A 23,295-nucleotide genomic window follows, 5' to 3' on the forward strand; every position below is an offset into this window, starting at 1 on the left:
CGACGGAAAAAAAGGTCTTGCTACTTTTTACTGAACGAAGCGAAATGTACTAATATAACTAAAATATATAGTTGTCAATTTAATCCCCTTTACACAACCATTAAACGCTAAAATGCATATGACGTCAAGTTTCTTACCTAATACTGCTGCAGTCGCGACTGTGATTAGCAAAACATTTACAATGAAGTGCTGAAGATTCATCTTGTGGTCTTAGCGAAGTCAAGGAAACTTTGCGTCGTGAAATAAGCGTACATCAGAGATGTTAGACGTGACTGCAAGATTATTTTACCAGTTGCTGTTACTGTAGTAACAGGTGAATAATTACATTGTTTGCTTATCAGGTAAAGTAAATTCAGTTAACAAACTCATAAACAGTTCATGAAGGAAAAATAACGGAACAATATATAACTAATTCGTATATGTAAATAAGCTACGGATTGGTCATGAGTTATCCTAACGTTTTCTTCGATTTTCTTGGGAAAAAAGCATGCCTCGCAAAAGTAACCTTGAAAATTCTCTTTGCATCTAAACCGGATGTTTGTCGGCTCTTTGTTTGTAAAATTCGCGTGTGTGTTTTTTATATGGACTCGCGTGAGAAATGACAGCCCCCGCGACAACCGGTTGCATCAAATTTCCCCAGACATTTTTTTCTCTTCCTAACATACTACTACGGGACGCAACTGTAACCAGAAAAACATTCAGAATGCAGTGCTGAAGAATCATCTTGTAGCTGATGTAACTTTAGCGAAGTCGAGAAAACTTTGCTTCATAACGGTATATTTAAAGATGTGTTGAACATGACACCAGGCATATTTTACCAGCTGTAACTATAGTAGCGGCGAATTATTGATTTGTTTGCTTTAATCAACGGAGTAAAGTCATGAACAGTTCATGAAGGAGAAATAAAGAAAAGAAATATAATTCGTATGTGTAAATTTATCCTTCGATTTTCTTGCGAAAAACAACGTGTTTCGCCAAAACGCTTAAACCATCAAGACCGGTCGACTGTTGACTCATATACAATTAGTGTATTAGTGTTGTTTGTATGGACTTGTGTGAGAACTCGACGACCCCGCGTTAACTGCATTGCAGAAAAATATTAAATTCCCCGAGAATTTTTCAAAAATACTTTAATTTACGTCATTTTTATTCGAAAAAATTATTTCACAGTAGAATTGAGTGAGTCCCAGACTGTAAATGTCGCAAATTATTCCATGGCTGATTAACAGCCAAATTCTTTTTAAAAGTTCTATATCTCTCGGTTTTAAGCTTCTTAATGCTTCTTTTTTTAGAATAAAGTGATCCCAGGCTATATCAAGGCTAATCAACAGCCAACTTCCTCTTTCAAGTTCTATACACTGTCGATAGGACGGTTAGGAGAATTCAAAAAATCATCAAAGGAATTGACCGTGCGCTTATATAATAAGAGGAGTGCTCGACTACTATAAAACATTCAACTTTTTTCTAGAAACTTTCGATAAGGTATCCAGCGAACTCACGTTATCCAATACGATTTAACCTGGTACACTGGCTACAGCAAAGTCGAGGAAAGGTTTATTTTTTTTAATGAACACGTATTATATTCTAAGAGTTTATGATTGCAATATTCTGTTTAACCGACTATTTGATGTGTAGACATGACTTGGGAATTAATAAGGTCTTTGTTTGACAGGGAACTGATTTAAATGAACAAATCACGTTAGAGCCTGCACTATTAAAATAAGAAGACGTTTTCTGGAAGGAATGATTCCCTATAATAATCTGAGACGACAGAATAAATATAAACACAAACTTTACGCACAACGTTTATTGAATAAGTACATCAAATAATTTTGCAGATTTAATTCAGCGGATTCTTTCAAATGTCATCGTCTCCACGTGTCCCTTAATGCTTCAAACTGCAACAAAGAAATTAAAAGAAGAAAATTAACAGACAGGATTCAGTTGTGACATGGTGTTTATGAGGTCAAAGGATGAGACCTATGATATATTTGTAGACTTCTTCTGAGTTACTAATGCAAACGCTGCAATCTGATTGGCTGAGCTATCGTACACTATCGGCCATTAGTAGAAACTCAGTCGTGTTCTATTGGAAATCCACGAATCTGATGGGCTCTCCCACTGTATTCTATTTAAACAATAGAGTGTTTTTCTGTCGAGGAACTATCAGACCGATAGTTCCGAGACAGAAACACTATAGTTTTTATTGTTCACCACTTAATTTTCTTCCGCACGCCCAATTAAAAATGAGAATCGTGAATTATGTTTTACTTTTCAGGATAAAAAGAGACAAACTAACTCCCGAGTTAGGATTTCGAGTTAGGATTTCGAGTTAGGATTTCGAGTTGGATTTCGAGTTAGGATTTCGAGTTGGATTTTTGAGTTAGGATTTCGAGTTGGATTTTCGAGTTGGATTTTGAGTAAGGATTTTCGAGTCAGGATGAAACGAAATCACCGAAACAAGCAAAAATTTACATTTGATTTCAGTTTTCTTTGGCCGCCCACTTTGCGAAGTTCGTTGGGAAATTGTAAACTTCGTTACGAAGTTGCCAATTTCGTTGCGTGTTTGCGAATCAAATTGCGAACAGTCGATCGGCTCGATTAAACTTCGCAAGTTTGCTAGCTGATGAGAAACAAGACATACTCCGGGCATACTGCAAGGAAGTCATGGCGATCTGAACTCGATAAACCTTACATTGTTTTAAACTGGTGCATATTAAAAATTAATCTTCTGTAATTATGTTATTAAAAAAGATTTTGCTACGCTAAACTGTTGGAAACAAATGTCATAAAAATTAAATATAAAAACATATAAAAGGTTCAAAACATTTGATGTTCAGCGAGCCGCGAACATGTTGTCTTGACAAATTTTCCCTGTCGCGTCGCGTCGGCTTCGATTAAAATCAATTTTACATAAGGATGGGTAAACCATCCAGTTTCATCCGGCTTACAAAGGCAGAAGACTTGAAATGGAAGATTATGCCTCACACAGATCGTGAAATATGTATTTTCATGCGGAAAATTTAAAATTAGACCAAATTTTTGCATGCAAAAAATTTATTTATCGGCAAATTACTTGCGTGATCGTTCATGCGAAACGTTGTCTTACATTTCAACTTTCCTTGACCCGTTCTAAAATCATTGAGTTCAGATGGCCATGACTTTCAAACAGCAAGTCTTGTGTCTCGTCAACTAGCAAACTTGTGAAGATTAATCGAGTCGAAGTTGGGAACTTTGTATCGAACTCGCAGCGAAATTGACAACTTCGTAACGAAGTTTACAATTTACCAAGTGCAACGAACTTCGCAAAGTGCAGAAAGTGGGCGGCCAAAGAAAACTGAAATCAACTGTAAATTTTTGCTTGTGTTTCGGTGATTTCGTTTCATCCTGACTCGAAAATCCTAACTCGAAAATCCAACTCGAAAATCCAACTCGAAATCCTAACTCGAAATCCAACTCGAAATCCTAACTCGGTAAATAGGCAACCTCACTTGTAAAGCGCTATTGGTTAGAAATAGAAATAGTGCTATATAAATAAAGTATTATTATTATTATTATTATTATTATTATTATTATTACCTGGCAAAAAGCTGAAGAAGGAAGGGAAGGTAGGGTGGGTGGTATCCTGTGATGGGCTAGTGTCCCATAGAAAAGGAGTAGCGATAGCATTTTAAATTATCTTTAACCAAAACTAAAATATGCTGGCCTGTCCAGTCACTAATTGAAAATGAAAGTGATGTGATGAGCTCGCTCCTAGTGTTATGCGCTTCCATGTGTCAGAGTAAGACTGGGAAGAGCTAATGAACCTTTGAGGGATAAGAATTTTTCGCAGATGGTCATTTCAAATAGCGTCACTCAAAAGCCTGCCTTAAGGTTAATTTTTTAGTGACTACTAATAAGTGTTTTTTTCAGAGCAAGATTTAGCGATTAAATTAGCGATTTTCCAAAAAAAAATAAAAAGTAAGTGATATTGTGTAAACCAGTTTTTAATGAACATCTAGATAAAATGGAAATAAATGTTCAGTAAAATAACAAACTCACTTGAAACTGAACGAACTTTTGCATTGCCAGAAAGAACAAAGTTACCGGCATCTATTTTAAAAGCGGACTATGCTTATCTTGTTTGCTTTTGGGGTGGGAGGGGAGGTACTCAACGAGGTATTTAACTAGTATTAAATTTGACCAAGACAAATTTTAACGTGTACTGAATTTGGCTATTTTGGACATTTTGGCCCAACTCCCTAAAATCGCTAAAATTAGTAGCCGCTAACAATAGTAACCTTAAGGTATTTTATTTTAATATGACAAAATTTTGTTTTACCTGTCGAGGCTCCAACATACAATTGTACGGTATCCTGATTGCATTCTGCAGGCCTAAACAGGCAAAAGAAAGGAGGGACGTATGGACTTGTCATCACGGAGATGTAATTCGTCTTGATGGTGGCTTGTACGTTGGGATCATTTCCATCACCATTAAAGAAAAAATTGGAAAAACACACTTGTAAATTAGGAGTTGTGGCACAAACCGTGACAACTCGCTCGGCTCGCCCAGGCTCGCCTCGCTCCTTGTCACAATTTGTGTCCACAACTCCTAATTTACAAGTGTGCGCGGAACGCAAGACGCCTTTCTTACCCCACTCGCGAAACGAGTTGCAAAAAAGGCGTTGGCGGCACCTCTAACGGCCCGCAGCAACAGAGAGCGCCACCTGTGTGCTAGATTTATTTTTCAATTGAACAAATATTTTTCTTTAGTATATGCAACAGATGGCTGCCGCAAGATATTCGTCAGAAGTTTTGCAAGCTATGATGGAGGAAAACCTCCGTGAATTTCAAAGAAACCCCCAAAGAAATTTGTCTTTTTTATTGGAACACAACGATTTTAACGAATGGCTCCGTGTATGGAAAATGAACATACCGGAAGCTAACGAAAACAACAAAGATCTTTACATTTTTGCAAGAAAAAACAAGAAAAAGTTTTATGATCTTTTAGTAAGCGAAATTGATGACTTACGAAGCTTAAAAACAAGCTTTGGACTTGAAGTTAAATTTTCGATACAAAGAGACGGAGTTACGCAACACATGAACCACTATTTCAGTGAAAGAGAACCGCACGTGTTTTCTAAAAACACCAAAGAAGAAATCGAAAAAGAGTTTGTCAGATTTATCGAAAAAGCAAAGGGAGAAATTGAGGCTTGGTCAGAGAAGGGCTCGGGGTGGAAAATTGAAAGAATAGAAATGGCGTATATCAATGTCGCGCGTTATCAGCCATTGAGAGGGGGGAGTTATCTGCCTTTACCACCAAAATTGGCAAACAAAAAAGCAGTTATTAACGTGCAAAACAGGGATAACGAATGTTTGAAATGGGCTTTGAGAGCTGCATTATTTCCGCCAAGAGATGGGAAAAATCCGCAAAGAACAAGCAGATACCCAGTTGACGACGGAATAAACTACAATGGAATCGATTTTCCAACGCCTCTAAAGCAGATTGACAGGCTTGAGGCGAAAAACAACAACCTTGCAATAAATGTGTTTGGATGGGAAGACGACTGTGTGATACCTCTCAGAACAAGCAAAAAAGAAAATAGCATTTCCCGTATAAACCTTATGTTAATTGAGTCAGGATTAATTCAGCACTACTGTTTTATAAAAAGAGTAAGCGCATTGCTCTACGATCAGACTAAATCACACAACAAAAAACACTTTTGCATGATGTGCTTGACCGGTTTTACAAGAGCAGACTTGCTCGAAAAGCACGAAGAAAACTGCAATGGAGTTAACGGCAGGCCAACAAGAATCGAAATGCCGGAAGAGGGGAAAAACACTCTTTCTTTTAAAAACTATCAAAAACAAATGAAAGCGCCTTTTGTAATTTACGCCGACTTTGAGGCATTGTTAAGAAAGATGCAAGGATGTAAACGCGAAACGCCCGAGGACCGCCAGAAGAGGAAAGATAAAGGAGAAGAACTAGAAGACTTGAAGAAAAAAAGCTACACAGAAAAGACAGAACAGCACGAAGCATGTGGATTTGCTTACACAGTTGTAAGGAGCGACGGCAAACACGAAAAACCTTACGTTTACAGGGGTGAAAACGCCGTTGAAGTGTTTTTGAACTGCCTTTTAAGTGAAGAGAAAAAAATAAGATTTGAATTGTCAAAGCAAAAACCCCTTGTGATGACTTCGGAAGACTGGGAAAAATTCAAAAATGCAACCGATTGCCACATTTGCGAAAAAACGCTGATGAAACAAAACTTTTTAGACTCGTTGCCGGTTTGGATTGGGTATTATGGTGAACTTAATTACTTTGGGCAGCTTCACAAAAAATGTTATTACAGCACGAAAAAAGCGGAGCAAAGCCTTGGTACCGAACACCACTATGAGCTAAAAAAGCTGACACAAAACACACACATAGTGGCCGCAAAAAACCAAAAAAAATGTTTGAAGTGCCACAAGCCGCTTATCCAGCCGAACTACAAAGATGTGGTAAAGGACCACTGCCACATAACAGGGAAGTTTCGAGGAGCCGCGCACAACATTTGTAACTTGATGATGAGAATAAATCCAAAAAATGTCCAAATACCAGTTGTATTTCACAACCTAAGGGGCTATGATGCGCACCATTTAATGCAGGCAATGTCAAAGATTTCAAAAGAGGCACAGAAAGAGGTAAAATGTGTCGCAAACAACATGGAAAAATACATCACATTTTCATTTGGCGGACTGCGTTTTATTGACAGCTTAAACTTTCTTCAAGGAAGTCTTGATTCACTTGTAACAGCGACACCGAAGGAGTCATTAAATATAACAAAATCTATTTCAACACAGTCTGATGAAAGTTTTGAACTTCTTTGCAAAAAGGGAATCTATCCTTACGAATACATGGACTCATGGGAAAGATTTAGCGAAACAAGTTTGCCTGAAAAAGAAAAGTTTTACAGCAAACTTAATGATGAGAACATAACGGATGAAGAGTACAAACACGCGCAAAACGTGTGGGAAACCTTTGGCTGCCAGACCCTGGGCGACTACCACGATTTGTACGTTAAGACAGACGTTTCTCTGTTGGCTGACGTTTTTGAAAACTTCCGAAAAATCTGTCTTGAGAAGTACGGGTTAGATCCCGCGAATTATTACACGACGCCAGGCCTTTCTTGGGACGCACTTTTGAAAAAGACAGGCGTGGAGCTTGAGTTACTTACGGACTATGAAATGCATCTTTTTGTTGAAAGGGGATTAAGAGGCGGAATTTCGATGGTAAGCAAGAGATATGCAAAGGCGAACAACCCTTATGTTGAGGGATTTGACCCGAGCCAGCCAAAAAAATACATAATTTACCTCGATGCGAATAACCTTTACGGGTGGGCAATGAGCAAGCCGCTCCCAAAAAGTGGTTTTAGATGGAAAAAGGTTATGCCGACAGAAAAAGAAATAATGACGAAAAAAGAGTTTGCAAAAGCTGGATGGATTTTAGAGGTGGACTTAGAATACCCGAAAGAGCTGCATGACGCCCAAAACAGCTATCCATTAGCGCCAGAGAAAAAGAAAATAAACAAAGAAATGTTTTCACCTTACCAAAAGAAAATAATAAAAAATCTTGATTTAAAACTGCCAGAAAGCGAAAAGCTTGTATTGACTCTCGAAGACAAAAGCAATTACGTCGTGCATTACCGAAACTTGCAGTTTTATTTAAAACAGGGAATGAAACTCAAAAAAGTGCACAGGGTCTTAGAGTTTGAACAGGAATGCTGGATGGAGCCCTACATCCGGATGAACACAGAATTCAGAAAAAAAGCAAAGAACGACTTTGAAAAGAACTTTTACAAGCTAATGAATAACTCGGTTTTTGGAAAAACAATGGAAAACCTGAGAAACCGTGTAGACATAAGAATAGCGCGAAGCGACGAAACAAAGAAAATAAGAAAATTAGTTGCAAGCCCATTGTATTCAAGGCATGTAATGTTTTCAAACGATCTAGTTGGAATAGACATGCGAAAAAGCAGGCTTTTTCTTAATAAACCGGTCTACACAGGCATGACCATCCTTGACGTAAGCAAGCTATGCATGTATGACTTCTTTTACAACCATCTGAAAAAGGAGTACGGGGAGCGTTGCGAGCTTTTGTATACAGACACAGACAGCCTTTTGCTTGAGATAGAAACAGAAGACGTTTACGCGGACATGGCAAAAAACATTGACAATTATGACACAAGCGACTACCCAAAAGAGCATTCACTTTATTCAAACGAAAACAAAAAGGTGTTGGGAAAAATGAAAGACGAATGCGCAGGAAAACTAATTTCAGAGTGTGTTTGTTTGAGGCCAAAAATGTATTCAATAATGACAGAAGACAAAAAAAATATAAAAAAGGCAAAGGGGGTAAAAAAGTGTGTGATAAAGAAGCAAATTGAACATGAACAGTATAAGGAAACGCTTTTTGGAACAAAGCAGTTGTGGCATGGAATGAACATACTTAGAAGCGAGGGTCATGAGATTTACGGAATGCATCTCAACAAAGTCTCGCTGTCGCCTTTTGACTCAAAGCGATGTATAGCGGATGATGGGATACATACAAATGCTTACGGGTATAAGTTTTGCGAAACAGAACGTTTATAGCTTTTCTGAGCCCAAGGGGCTCAAGCACTAAGTGCTTGGTGGTAACTGTGTATTTGGAGGAATAACAAGCAATTCTTCACGCACGAAGCCGCGCTTTGGACCATCGTGCAAGTAATAAAGCACTGGCTGATTAGGTTTAGTAACAGACCTTTCAATGCTGTAGACTTTTAATGACCAAATCGGATCTGTAGCCCTTTTTACGCCGCCTTCCAGCTCGCCAGGTTGGTAGAGAAAGCGCACATTAACGAGAGAGGGGAGTTTTTTTTCTTTCTTGCCAACAGGCCTTGTATATTTTGAGGACGGTTTGGACGAAACAGCCTTTTCTTTGATTGCAGTAGCAGGTTTTTTTCCAGTAAGACTGGTTACTTCGTTGTTCAGAGCGGCAACAACTTCGGGTAGCCTTTTTACCCACGCTGTCGACCGCTGGCCAGATGGCAGGGTCATCTCGACACCGTACTGATAGCCAAACAGGCGCCCTGCCAGTGTTTGATTAAAACGTTCAACAATAGCTTGATCTCTGTGAATGTTAACACGCCCGCGTCTAATATAGGTTTTGTGATTTTCCATTTCTTTAGTAACAGATCCCATGAATTCGCGACCAGGGTCAACTTGCAGCATCTGTGGCCATTTTGGTGCACTTCGCCTGTAAATTGTCTGAAAACCTTTTGCAACCTCAGTTGAATCTTTGGAGGTCAAAGGCTCGGCCTCTTTGAAACGGCTGGCAACGTCAACAACAGTCAGCGCGTATTTGTAAACTTTTCGCCCTCGCGGCAGTTTGTCGTGTGGCAGAAAAAGAAGGTCCGCCTGGTGGACCGCGTTTGGAGAAGAAACATCGAATTTTGGGCGAGGAACGTATCGTGGTGCCGGAAGGTAGATCTGCCAAAGGGCCTGCTTAACTAGCCACTTTTTTGCGGCATCTTCGGAAACCTTGGCAGCCTCGGCTAATTTTTTTATCGCAGCAATTCCCTTCCAATAGCCCTGGGGGCTATAGTAGACTTTCGAGATTTTCTTCGAAAAGTTTTGCTCCGCAAAAATCTTTGCATCCATGCGTATACAAGAAAAAAAGAAACGTTTAAAGAAACCGAAAGGCAGCGTACCCAAGAGCAAGAGCGCCTGCGCCAACAAACATCAGTTCACCTTGTTTCTGCTGCTCGCTTGGCTGATAAAAATCAGAGAACTTGGGTTCTTTCGGAGGAATCATTTGTTTGTCAGGATGTGCCTGGTTGTAGAGTTTGAAAGCGTAGTCTGTGTTCGTAAAGTTCTGTTTCGCTTGCTGTTTTATCTCATTGTTGGTTTCGATCCAGTCGAGAAGCTTCGTGCGGTCGCGAGAGTACTTCGCGTACGCTGCCTGGTAAGCCTCGAGAGCTTTGTCGTGTCTTTCTTTTTCTTTCAAAGCGGCGTCATCTCCGCCACCCAAAGCTCGAGCAAGATAGTTGCCGCCAATGAAAGCAGCAGCGTTCAAGATAGCTCCGCCAGCCATAATCGCTACGCTTGCCATTGTGTGTTTTTGTTCTTATATTATGATATTTTTTTTTAATTGGTGGGGAGAATTTTCTGGTCCTCGAGATACTGTTTAAGTGCAACGCTGCCAGCCACGACGGCTGTGAACTTTACATAGTTCATAAAACTGCTGCTTGGGTCAGATGTGAAGTTTTCTTTCACAACTTTTTTGGCAGCCCAGCCGATTCCGGCGGCGAGACCTGTAATGGTGGCGGCATCCATGAGTGTTTTCACGAGCTTGTTGTCAGACATGGTGTTTGTTATAAAATAAAAAATAAATATTTAAATTGAAAAATAATTTTATGAATTCTTTTAATCTCATCAAAGAGTTCTAATAAAAAAAAAGTTAATTGCTGAAGTCAGAAAGTAAAACAGAAATCACTTTCTTAAAAACTTTCGATGGTCAAACCAAGATCATCAACCGCAGAATTAAAGATTTTTTGCATTTCAGCAAACACCGCACATTTTGCTTTTACAATCATCTCTTTTCTTTTTTCTTCATTTTCTATTTTTTCATACTCTTTTAAAAGCGTTCTTAAATCACAATAACACACGTTTAAACTTTGCGCAGATTTTTCAGCAATTGCATAAAAATTTTTTAATTTTTCTGGTTCCAGCCGGTTTAAATAGGCTTTTCCCTCATTCAAAGCAGCTGTTGCTCGTACCTCATCTTTTTCAAAGCATTTTGAAAGCATAGAAAGCACAAAAAAGTTTCCAAAATCCATTGGGACAGACATAGTGTATGTCCTCGTGTCGGTCATCGTGTTTTGTATACTTTAAAAAATCGAATGTTTAAATGAAAATTATTTAATAATTTTTTTAATCCATCGGACGGATTCCTCTTTTTGAGCCATTTTGGTTTGTTGGTTGCGGAATTCTAGAGCCCGTTTGGCGCGTGTCTGAAGAACGCGTTGCAACCCTTCCAATACTTTCTGCTGTAACTGGTGTGTCATCAGTTATAAGAGTTGGCGGAGCTTTAAATGTTGGACTTCTTTTTTCGTTTATAAAGGCTTTTATGTCTTCGCGTTTCACATAAGTTGTAACGGTTGCAACGCCGATACCAAGCAAAGATATCCATTGATTTGTGGTGAGACCGCTTGATTGCGGCTGAGCCTCGGGCGGAGCTGGTTCCGTTACGGCCGGTGGTGTTACACTTCGCTTAGCAGATGCAGATTTCTTTTCCTTTTCTTTTGCAATTATTGCAGCAGCCTCGACAGCAGCTTTTTTCTGTGCTTCACGAGCCTGTTTTGTTTTTTCAGCTGCAAGCTTGCCAGCAGCAACTCGCTTTGGATTTTTGGCAGGCTTTGTTGCTGGAGTTGTTGAAGTAACTTGTTTCTGTTCTTCTTGAGCGATCGGAGTTTGTTCGAGCTCGGCCATTTATAATAAAAAAAAAAATAATATTTAAATAGAAAATTGCTCAGCAAGATTTTTTGCTAAGCAATTGCTAAGCATTGTTCAGTAATTACTTAGCATTTTTTTAGCATTGCTCAGAAAAATCTTCAGTAGTGTTTGTGTCCGCATCTTTGGAAGCGCCTTTGGTTTCGCACAGCGAAGTGTGCGACTTTGTAGCTTCGTTTAAATCAACGTGCTTTGTTGTGATGAGCGCAGCATTTGCAACGGCAAGAAAGCGGCCGCATTTCAAAGCCAGACCGCCTGCCAAAGTGGACAGCTCTTCACTGATAATGTAGTCGTTTTTGAGTTCCTTCTGATAATCATTGACGTTCTTGATATTTACGGCCATACCAACGACTTTAGTAACAAGAAAAATAAAGCTGTCAATCAAGCTGTCGGTTGTTTTGGATCCAACGTATGCCTCATATCTCTTTAAGTACTTTTCAACTTCTTTATCTGTCAAGCGCTTTACCTGCTCGTGTGTCAGTTGCACACCGATTGCTTCTTTGGCTTTTCCTATTGAAACAAGGATTGCAAGCTGTTCACGCAAAGCAGGAATGTCAGGGCCTTGAATGAGTGCCATAGCGCTTTCTGTACTTTCTGGTTCAGCTCCTAGCAGTTCCATTACGGAAGCTAATTCTTGTTCACATGCAGCATCGGGTGAGGTTGTTGCGAACGGGTCAGCCATTTATTACTCTAAAAAATATGTTCAATAAAAAAATTTTGTGCCGTAAGGGTGGCGATGAGAAATGACAAGATGCGAAAACTTATTTTTTTTTAGCTTTAAAATGATTTCTTTGTAATCCTCATTGGCAAGTTCGCCAGCGTAATCCTCAAAGATTGCCTTCGTGGTCTTGGCAGAGGGGGTGTAAAAGAAAACGATTGCCGCTACATTTTCGCGGAATGAGGATGTTATGCTTGTCAATTTTTGAGTTAACACCCATACGCTCAAACCTGCGTGGCGAGCAGAGAAAGCAAGATTCACCAACTCCCCTGTTCTTCCTTTTACATCTTTCGAAGCAGCACAGTCGTCGAGGATGATAAGCGTGTTCGTTCCCTCAAAAAGAAATCTTGAAAGCCTTAACAAAGATTCAACCTCGTGCTGCTCACAAATTAAAACAAAAAATCGAAGATCTTCCTCAGCAAAGCGATAATAAGTCTTGTTGTGCGCGAACGTCGGGCAGATGAGCACGATGTAGTCAAACTTGCCTCGGAAAGGGCCACAAAGCTGATTGACCACGTATCTTGTTTTTCCTGAGTTCGTTGGTCCCACAATGAGGGCGTTGAAGGGTATATTGGCAGGATCCATCTTCGTTCGTATATGTACCTAAGGTACACTTTTTCAAAGAAAAAATTATAAAAGTACAGATTCTAACTGCCTGCCAATTATATTCATTTGGGCGTCGCTGATTACGTAAATGTGGCAGTTCAAATTACCTGAGCCGCTTGCTTTCCTCTCTAGCTCAAGCTGGACACCGTCCTTTGTGTTCACAAGGCGCGTGCCGCTTCCGTGCATCGAGTGGTCAGCCATGGAACGCAGATCAATAAGAAGGCCAAACTTGTCTTCTGTGTAAAACTTTTGCAGAGTCATGTGCTGCGTTTTATTTTTTTCTTTCATGTAGAATCTTTTAACTTCTCCCCAAATGTCCATTCCTTCGATGCCGTTGTTGTACAGCATGTTTGGCGAGCCGTTGACAGTGATGCTTACTTTTGTAAGGTCCGGGTTAATGTACTTTTCCGAGCTCCTTGCACCTTTGTTATATTGCTCAATAAATAGGAGCAAGATACCTTTCATGGACCTCCTCTGCGGGTTGACCCTTAGATTCAGACGTGTGTCGGAGCCTTTTGCAAAAGTCACCACTTTAACACGCTGGATGTGGTCGTAAGCGAACTCTTTGCCGCCCGAATAAGCGCTGAACGCTTCATCTGCAATTTCCTTGCTTCTTATCATCTCGTACTCCAGCTGGATGTTTGTCAACTTGTATTTCAGTTTTGTTGTATCTGAGCCTCTGACCACATGTTCGGCTGCCGCGAGCTTCAGTTCGAACACAAGATCGTTGTATAGTGCCTGAGGATAAAATGCCCCATGGTCAGTTAAAATCTGGTGATCCAGACGGATGCGGTATTTATTACCATATAGCTCATTCAGCTTTTTTTCTGCTTCGACTCCTGAAGTTTTCTTATCGCCAGCATTTGAGCGAATTTTGTTAAGGTCCTCGCTCTGAATGCCCTCTGGCACCCTGTCGTCGCGCTCCTCCTGCGAAAGGAAAAAATCCTCAAATATTTTGTAGATGCCATAGCCAACCGTGTCCTGCACGACGGTGCCTTCGTACTTTACAACAAAATCGTCGACCAGAGCTCGGCTGACGTTGTCAACCAGAAAGTTGTTGGCATGGCCTCCGCTCAAGTCGATGTTGAAGCGCAGCGCCAGCGAGCCGGGCACAATGACCTCGTTTTCGTTCAGCTTGGGCACTGAAACATACAACGTTTCCTCTGGATTGGCTTCTGTGCGGTCAAAAGTGATTCGTTTTACCGCGCGCTCGGCTTTCAGTGCGCCGAGTATTTTCTCTGTGCGTCCCGGTCGAAGGTTTTCTTGAACAGCAGCCATCTCTCGATTGGTTTTATTGTTAAATTGAAAAGTTTAATTTGAAAATATATATAAATTACGTGATGGCGGAAGGTGGTGGTGAGTTTGGATACGAGGACCATGATTTGGACCAAGATCTTGACCACAACAGTGATAACGATGATGAAGAGGAACAAGAGGTCGACACAACCCGACCATTTCAGCCCGGGGAGGCATCCACACCCTACCATGGGGGTGAACAACATGAAATGCAAACGATGCAGCACGAACAGAGCGGGCTGCCAGACACATCCTACGAAGAAACACCTTTTTTGGGAAGCTTTATTCATCAAGATGACAAACCGGCAATGATTGACAGAGCTAAAGATTTTATCAAAAGAAAATTCCCCAAAGTGAACTTCGCAAAATTAGGCCCAATAGGTTTTAGCAAAAAGAGTGGCAATGAAACTACAATTGTATCCTTTGGATCAAAAGGTGGCGAGACCGAAATTTTCAAAAAAGACGGAACTGGCCTTCTCAAAAAATTCACAAACAAGTTTAAAGCCCCCCTTGGGCCAGAAGCGGAATCTCTGATTGCTCAAGACAATGAAGAAATAAGAGAAATGAGACCAAGTTTAAGAGAAGCTGAAAGTCAAATACAACAGGCAGAAACAATTGACATGCAGAAAGAAAAAGCCACCCAAGAAGTAGAAGATTTCAGAATAAGAATCGAGCGAATAGATGCCAAGATGGAACAACTTGGGTCAAATGTTGAAAATGAATCAGAATTGCGCAGACTTAAGCAACTGAAAAAAAATCTTGAAAAGGATTTTGAAAACAAAAAAAAAGAAGTTGCTGCTCTTGAAAAACAAGCTAAGCAGAAGGCAGAAGAACAAACACGAGTCGACCAACTAAGGGCAAGCCTCGCTGCCATAGAGAGCAGAAGAAACACTTTGCAAGAAAGGCTCAACGACACAAGAGCGTTGGATGATCTAAAAGAGAAAGAAGCCGAGCTGAAGCAACAAAACGAGGAAGATCAAGCTGTTATAGAGGATGAGAATGCCTCCCCCACTGACAAACAAGCCGCGGAAGAAAGAGTTGCGGAAAGAACCGAGGAGCTCGGGCGTTTACAAACGCAGATTGCAGAAAGAGAAACGGCGCTTCCACTTCGTGAGAGGATCAAAGAGATCTTCAAAAAACATGGCGTGACATTAACAGCAATACTTCTGGCTGCTGGTGTCACGATTGGTTCTGTTATTGGAGCCATTACAAACGCGTTGAAGGCAACCGGCAAAGCGTTGGGGAAAGGCCTAAGTGATATTGGCTCAAAGGTAGCATCAGCTCTGCCTGGTCTCATTGGCTCGATTGCGAAATTTCTTTTCAAAACCGCTGGTCAAGTAATTGGATTTCTTGCAGAGCACACCTGGCTGCTTATCCTTGCTGTGGTTGCTTTTCTTGTTGAAAAATACATCAAAAAGAGACGTTAGCGCATAAGGGTGTAGAGCAAAGCTGCTGCTCCAACCGCGCCAACAGCGACAGTTGCTTTGTTTATTTCGTGTGAATCATTGGCTACGGCCTTCGTAGGTTTTGCGCTTTGCGCGTTGCCGTCCTTTGGACGGGGACCGTAAAGGTCCCTAGCTTGTGTTTCAGCAGCGCTTGCTGCAGGTGCCTGATTTTTTTTTGCTGTGGCGCTCTTGTGTATAGGATTTGAAGGGTGGCTGTTTGGTGGGTTGATTTTTGATTTTCCTCCCGCCATCAGTTTAAGAGCTGCTTTTTTTGTAGCTTTATTAACCTCATCATTCACTCCTAATTTCATCCCAACAACAGCCTGCTTAAGCTGGTTATTGTAACCAACAACGCTTTCTGTGTTTATCACCATACGAGCGGGCATCAGCCAGGCACCTGGGCAGACTGCAAGGTTAAGCCGAACCTTAGCTTCGTCGATGGCTAATTGGTATCTTTGGACCGACTTTGCCAGATCAGGTTGCCTTATAGCGTCTTCAACCAACACGAGGAACTCACTTTGCGCTTCCTTTGCACGGCCGCCTGTTCCAAGTATGCTACTTCGAACGTTGACCTGCGAACCGAGAATACAGTAGACAAAAGCCTCTATCGACTGGTTTACTCTCGACAAACCTGCCTGAGTAAGCCCTTCAGTGCCGTTAGGACAAAACCAGTCTGCCTGTGCATATGCAGCGTCGTCTGGCTCGATGTATTGAATCAAGTTACCTTTGCTTGCAGTTCCACCTTCATCCGAAAATTTATCGTAATCGGGGTATTTTGCCCCAGAATTTTTCGGACCAATATTTGAGATCCAGATATAAACGTTACCAAGTCCGTGGTTTGCGCCTGTTGTGAAACGGAAATCGCTTGACGGGTCGACACCGAACTCAGCACATATTCTTTTGTACGAAGCCACGTCGTACTTGTTGTCGAACTGGCTAAAAGTGGGGTCGCCTGGCAAGGCGCTTACGCTCTGAATTCCCCCCATCTGAAACAATATTCGCCTTATCGTGAAATAAACGTGAAAAAGGTAAAAATTTCGCACAATCGGTGGCAAGCTGAGAGCTGAGTGCTCTTCATCGAAAATATCTCGACTTATACCGCAGCCTGTTGTCGCGCACCATACCGCAAAGTTAAGTTGCTGTGGCCAATAGGCCATATTTTGGCTAGCAAGCCACCTTTTTGACTCTTTTCCTGATGTATGCTTCAGTTTTGTTTTTTGAAAAATCTCTCTTAATTTCGTTGTGAAATATTGGTCTGGTGTGACGTAGATGTTTATTTGGCTGTTAAATATTTTTTTCAAACTTGGTGCGGCTTCGTGAAATCCAACAGCTGGAATTGGCAAAGATGAGCCTTTTGCGCCGCTTGGTGACAGCTGTTGTGGAAAACCGCCTGAAATTTGATTCACCCCCAGTGCTTTTTTCATCTCTGGGCTCCAATATTTGCTGTCAGAGCCAAAAACATTTATCAAATGGCCTTGCCCTGCCTTGTAATAAATGTCTGCCGTTGCTGTGTGGTTGTACGCGAACTCAACCTGTGCAACAAATTTTGTTCGGTCAGCGTTTGGATATTTTGCAAGAAAAGGTTTCCATGCATTGTCTTTTGCCGCTTTAGAAATTGTAGTTGCTTCTGGGGTTTTCATCCACTTCATAAAACCTCTTGTTTTTGCATCCATGGTCCTCTTTTATATTAAACATTTTTTATTTTTATTTAATATAAAAATGGTTGTGCTGACTGTTACCACAAAAGAAAATCCGAACACTGTTTATTTTGACCAGCCTATTCCAAAACCAAGCTATATCCGGCTTTTAAGTTGTTCTCTTTACAACAGCTGGAATAGTTTGGAAAAGGATGGAATAGTTTTTTATAAACAAGTGAACAAGGAAGAGAAGGCGCGTTATATACGGCAAGGAAACTTCTCACTCGATGACATTGGGAGTATTTTTGAAAAAGGATTTCCAGAGAAAAACATGTTTTCTGTAACAAAAGGCATTGCAGGTCGTTCATTGATAATAAAAGCAAAAGAGCCCAATTTAATAGCTTTTGGACTGAACGAAAGTCTTATTAAGTTCTTTAATTTGCCTGGGTTTGAGAATTACGCAAGTATTGAAAAGGAATTTTTTGAAACAATTGAGGTAAATAATGTTTCAAATCCTAAAAATTACTTCATCAACTGTGACCTTATCGACAAGCAACAAAGCTTGCTAAATGGTAAGCCATCAAGCCTTTTAGCGTTTTTTGACATACGTGGAAAACCGTATGAAAAAGTTTATTACCAAAATACACATTTTAACGTCTTGCGCGACGTTTCTGCTGAAGAAAATGTATCATCTCTGACTCTTTCGATTAGAGATGAGAATGGAAAGCCATTCGATTTTAACGGCACAAATCTTACATATGAGTTGGAATTGAATTAAATTAAATACAAAAATAACTTTTATGTATACGAGGCCATGTCATCTGCTAATGTTCTCCCGAGTGCCCCTGCTTATGGTGATCGCGAGGAAACACAACTTTATCCAAGCCTCCCAACAAATGCCGAGAATTTTCGGCTGACTGAAATAAGTAAAATTGAAAAAGAAATATCCGCTGAAGCTGAGCATTACAGGCTTGTGTTAAAAAAATATAAAAAAGTCCGGAAAGTTATTCACTATTCCGTGGTCTGTCTTGGCGCCGTGACGGCAGCTCTGTCTTCTGGAGCTGTTGCCACTTCACTTACTGGTGTTGGAATTGTTATCGGCGTTCCTGTTGCAGCAGTAGCAGGTATATCTGGCGCAGCTTCCACTGGCCTGTCAGTTATCAACAAAAAGCTTGAACGTAAAGTTAATAAGCACTCAAGAATCCTCGCTCTGGCTGTTGCAAAACATGACTCGATAAACAGCTCTGTCTCACAAGCTCTGAATGATAATCTTGTTTCTGACAAAGAGTTTCAACTGATCACACGAGAAATGCAAAAATATCGCCAACTTAAAGATACTTTACGCTCAAACTTTGCAAAAAAACAAACAAATTCACTCCAGCCAGACATCGGAAAAATTCGGGAAGAAATCAAGAGAGAAGAACGCAAAAGATTGGAAAAAAAACTTCTCGAAAGTGCCACCGACATTTCGAAATAAAATTTCAGTCCAATAAAACATTTTTTCATTTTATAAAAGAATGATTATCTGCGCTCATCTTGTCGTTTACTTTGTGATGGAAGCATTGTCGTTCGAGTTGCAAAAAAATGTTCGAGACATCACAAGAGAGGTTGTTGTTTGCCTGAACGAGGCAAAATAAAAGGTTAAAGCGTGCTTAAAGTGACTTTCAGCCGAGTCGAAAGGATTAAATCTGAGTGTGCAAAAAATACAATTAAGTTGAAGCGAACAGCGAGAAATTGCGTGACCCACAGCGGCATGCAAATTTTTTTTTTGTGTTTGCGTGCGTGAGTGACAAAGTCGGGGTATTACCCGAATGATATTTTTAGACGGTGTAATATCATGACTCATCGCCAATGACAAACACCGGCTGTGGTTTTTGTCAAATACTCTCTGTACTACTGTTTCAATCAAGAGTCTTTTCTACCAATTTTTAATCTTTTGCCAGTTGATTCTCAATTTTTTTGCTTTAGCCGTTTAAAGCTTGATTAACACATCGGCTTGTTTACAATCATGTCGCTTTAGAATATTCTGGACTTCCGGTACGTCACACACACATGCCAAACATGCCGATTCGCCATTGATTTTCAGCGTTTTTAAAAAAATTTTTTTTTCGTGAAAAAAAAAATCACAAGCGAACAGGAATGTGTGGTGCGATTTGGAATGTCCTTTCTATTGTGCGATTTGGAATGTGCTGTATAAGCAAAAATAATTTTACGCAGGATTTTTTTTTTCACTTCTCTGGTTGTTGAAACAGTTCAATTGAATCTGATCTATCTTATAAAATATTATTTTTTGGCTTTTAGGTTCCAAAATTTGGTTATGGTGTTTGCTTAAAAAATACATCCCTGACGCCATTTCTATTTATCGGTTTATGTTCTAAAAATGCACCCATGACGGCATTTCTATAACTGAGCTCTGCCCTATAAAAACTCCTAAAAAAAAAAACAACTAGATTACGTCAAGGGGGTTTTCCGTTTCTTGACAGCAATACACCCACGCAATCAAAGTCATTGTTGTGACTTTCTGTGTTGCTGCAATAATTTATGCACTCACCGGAGCGTGCAAGTCTTGTTTAGCTTGTTAAAACGTTTGCGACAACACTGCTGTCTAATTTTTTTAATTTTTCAATCACCTCGTCTGTTAAAAGGATTGTTATTTGTTTTTCATTTTCTTTAGTTTTTTTGTAGGTTGTAAACCCCCTTTCACGAGATCTTTTCAAGTTTTTCTTTACAGACAAGTTAATTTCTCCAGTTCTCCCTCTTCCCATCTTCGTTTACTCAATAAGAGCATTTGTTCAATTGGAATTGTTTCTGGCACAGCAATTAAAGGTTGGTTGTAATTTAATACAATGGCGCCATACAACGATTGGTACACTGTCGGGTCCGGCGAATCTGCTTCAGGAAGTTAGGAATGTGAAAGCCACTCACATTTTCCTCCTTTTTTTTACCATTTCCACGCCTGCTTTCCCGATTTTTTTGTTAGTTTTAACCATGCTTTGCATAACGATTGCAGCTTTCTTTTTCTTAAGTTTTCTGGGATTAAACGTCTTTTTTTTTGCAACTCGTTTCGCGAGGGGGGTAAGAAAGGCGTCTTGCGTTCCGCGCACACTTGTATAATAGGAGTTGTGGACACAAATTGTGACAAGGAGCGAGGCGAGCCTGGGCGAGCCGAGCGAGTTGTCACGGTTTGTGCCACAACTCCTATTATACAAGTGTGTGAAAATCCTGCTGTTTTAAAATAGGACTGGGGTGCCGTATCTGCAAAAACAAATTAGAGAAAGTTGTCATCGCACAAGTTACATATTTCAGTTAATAAGTCTTTCGTCCTAAACGTAAAAATAATTCACGATGCTTGCTTTTAAATTGGCGCGCGGAAGAAAATTTAGTCGTCAACAATAAAGACGATAGAGTGTTTTGTCCCTTAACTATGAGCAATTATAGTTTACCAATATTTTTTAAAATGTCTACATAGCCTACAAATTTATCTTGAACGAGAACAACTTTAGCTCGCTAGTAGTGGCATATTGCTTTAGCACTGAAGTGCACTGAAGTTTTCTGTTTTTGTATAAAACAAATATATTTAATTTTGCCGTGGGTCTGTTCAAATTTATACAATTACCGAGCTAAATGCGCGCGTTGTGATTAGTTGATGCCTGTCATTTATTAGAGTACAGACGCACAGATGACGTCACTGTGTTAACGTAACAGCGTAATTAAGGGGATCTAACCAGTAAAATTATTGGCAGTTTGAAGTACCCAACAGAAATATTAAACCTACTAGAGCAGTCAGGCCATGGAAGCTGAGTCGAGTACGACTGTCCCGGAAGCGCATAAAAAATCCACTGTCCATCGGAACAATAATAAAACATTGGAGGGTTGAAGACAAAGTCGGACTTGTCGTTACACATCACAGCACAATAAGAGTCCAAGCCAATGTTGTCAATGTTGTTACAAGCCAAAGCTCCGTTTTTAGGAGGCGCGTACAAAGGACAAGTTTTGGCTGCGAACAAAATGAAGAAAATTAATCCCGTAAATGATTTTAACTTAACATTAAAGTTTATTATTCAGTAGGGTTAAAAAAACGCACAAAACTTAACAATTCGTTCTTGCTAAGTTAGCGTAAGTATATCGAGTAATGGTGCACTCGGCTTTCTCCTCCGCAAAGGCTCCTTCGGTGGGGGAAGGCGAAAACTCGAAAAATGAAAAATAGGGGGAGCGCGGGGGACGAAAAAATTCTTTTTCCTTCCAAGTGTCCCCAGCGCGCTTTTCGTTTCGATTCTCACGCTAATTTATAATTTCACATGTGAAATTATAAATTAGCGCTAAAATTTCGCGCCAAAGTTCAGGAGTAATTTGTCACCTATGATATTAATAGAGTTAGTAGTGGTATTCAGCCTTTTTTTCTATTAAATTTACATACCATTTCATTTATAATAATGGGATTGTATCAATAATACTGTAATATTTTCTGATTTTCATCATTCGGATTTACATTGCAACTAGCGTGATAAGGCTCCTAGGTGTCTCCAAAAGGATCCAGAATGTCGACTTATCTTATTTCCCTAAAAGTAAACATTCAATTTTAGAAACTAAGCTATTTTTAAACTTCGAGTTAAAGACGCTATTTAAAGAAGGTGTTTAACTGGAAAATTTTGGCCTAATAAGGTTATTGTATCTTTACCATATCAAACAGCCCAATCAGTTTGTGTCAGCCCTGTACTTACATTTCAAAGTTATCCGAAAGCTACATGTTGCTTCATTTCCAGAGTCATCTTTTGCCAAGTAAAGCACTTCGCTCGAACTAGGGACAGCAAAAAGGGATCCATTTTGTCTGTTGGAGGCAAGATATGGTGACGCGCCTGAGTTATCCGTAGCGACAGGCTTAGGCCAGTAAACTCTGATTTCATATGTTGTGACATCATCCACTACGATATCGTCTGGGCAGTACGTGAACACTGGCGGCTCTTGGTCTAAAATGTGTTGTAAACAAACAAAACGAAGTTGCATGTTAGACGCTGCCACTCAACGTTACGTCATAGTTTTCAACTGTTTTCTTTGATAATCGAGGGTCTGTTCTGTCGCACTTTGTAATAATCATCGCACTTTGTAATACCTGTCGCACTTTGTAATAAAACTGTCGCACTTTGTAATAAAATAGCTGTCACACTTTGTAATAACAAGTTGTCGCACTTTGTAATAAATTAAGCTGTCGCACTTTGTAATAACAAGTTGTCACACTTTGTAATAAGCTTTCAAATTTCCTTTGAATAGGATATTTGGTAGAAATTATAACTTAATTATCCCCCAAGGCACAAATACGTTCTTTCTTGATAAAAAGTCAAAAGTAGCAATTTGTTGAAATCTGCTTTGTCATTATTATCCACTCGGCTAGAATAGAATCACCCAAGGTCTTTAAATGACTTTTTGCTTTAAAACAAAAAAACAGTTCCTTGAACTGAGGAGAGAGAAACATTCTGTTCGTTCAGTTGTTTATTAAGTATTTATAAACAACTAGTTAATTCCGTTTCATGTTATAGTTCATTGTTGTTTATTCAAGATTGAAATAGACTTTTATTGAATGCAATGCTTTAATACCACATATACTGATTACGGCTATGATGGTTGCTGCTCCGTATTATGTCAAGCCCGAATGCGATTTTTAGTGTAGTGTTTGAACTACACTCATGCTGTAGTTTGTTTGTGAGGTGAAAAGTGCTACGGAGATACGCTAGCTGTAACCAATTGCGCACTGAAGTGGAACAAGCATTCCACTCATGTCAAAAGATCGGCTTTCAAATAGCCTGCGTTGTTGCAGCCGGACGTGTTACCAAATCCTCGATATACGGCGCAGGCTACTTTCAAAAGATCGTATGTAATTATTAATATGCAAGATTTAAATCCTCGCGTTTCCAGGTACGAACTGCAAGAATTTCTTGTCTTTTGCCGGAAAAGAAACAGCAAAAACATGTCAAAAAGCGAGTTGGCAAGTAAAGTTTCTTTGATTTGTCAAACATAAAAGTGAATGCTTACAAATTAATATTTAAAGCAACATGACCGGCCGCGACCTTTTCCGGACATCAACAATCCG

General features: G+C 40.0%; 1 protein-coding gene across 1 annotated transcript in view; it reads right to left on the reverse strand.

The window, feature by feature from the left end:
• LOC144653567 (hyalin-like) overlaps positions 1 to 23,295 on the reverse strand; it is a 38,989-nt gene that overhangs the window by 11,217 nt on the left and 4,477 nt on the right. Inside the window, exons 2-5 of the mRNA XM_078513600.1 lie at positions 21,932 to 22,177; positions 20,986 to 21,207; positions 20,426 to 20,465; positions 4,322 to 4,488 (exon numbers count right to left, since the gene is read on the reverse strand). Coding sequence (XP_078369726.1) covers positions 4,322 to 4,488; positions 20,426 to 20,465; positions 20,986 to 21,207; positions 21,932 to 22,177 — 675 coding nt within the window. The remainder of the gene's footprint in view (positions 1 to 4,321; positions 4,489 to 20,425; positions 20,466 to 20,985; positions 21,208 to 21,931; positions 22,178 to 23,295) is intronic.

Source organism: Oculina patagonica, chromosome 5 (assembly GCF_052425735.1).
Source record: "Oculina patagonica isolate OP01 chromosome 5, crgOcupat, whole genome shotgun sequence".
Lineage (NCBI taxonomy): Eukaryota > Metazoa > Cnidaria > Anthozoa > Scleractinia > Oculinidae > Oculina > Oculina patagonica.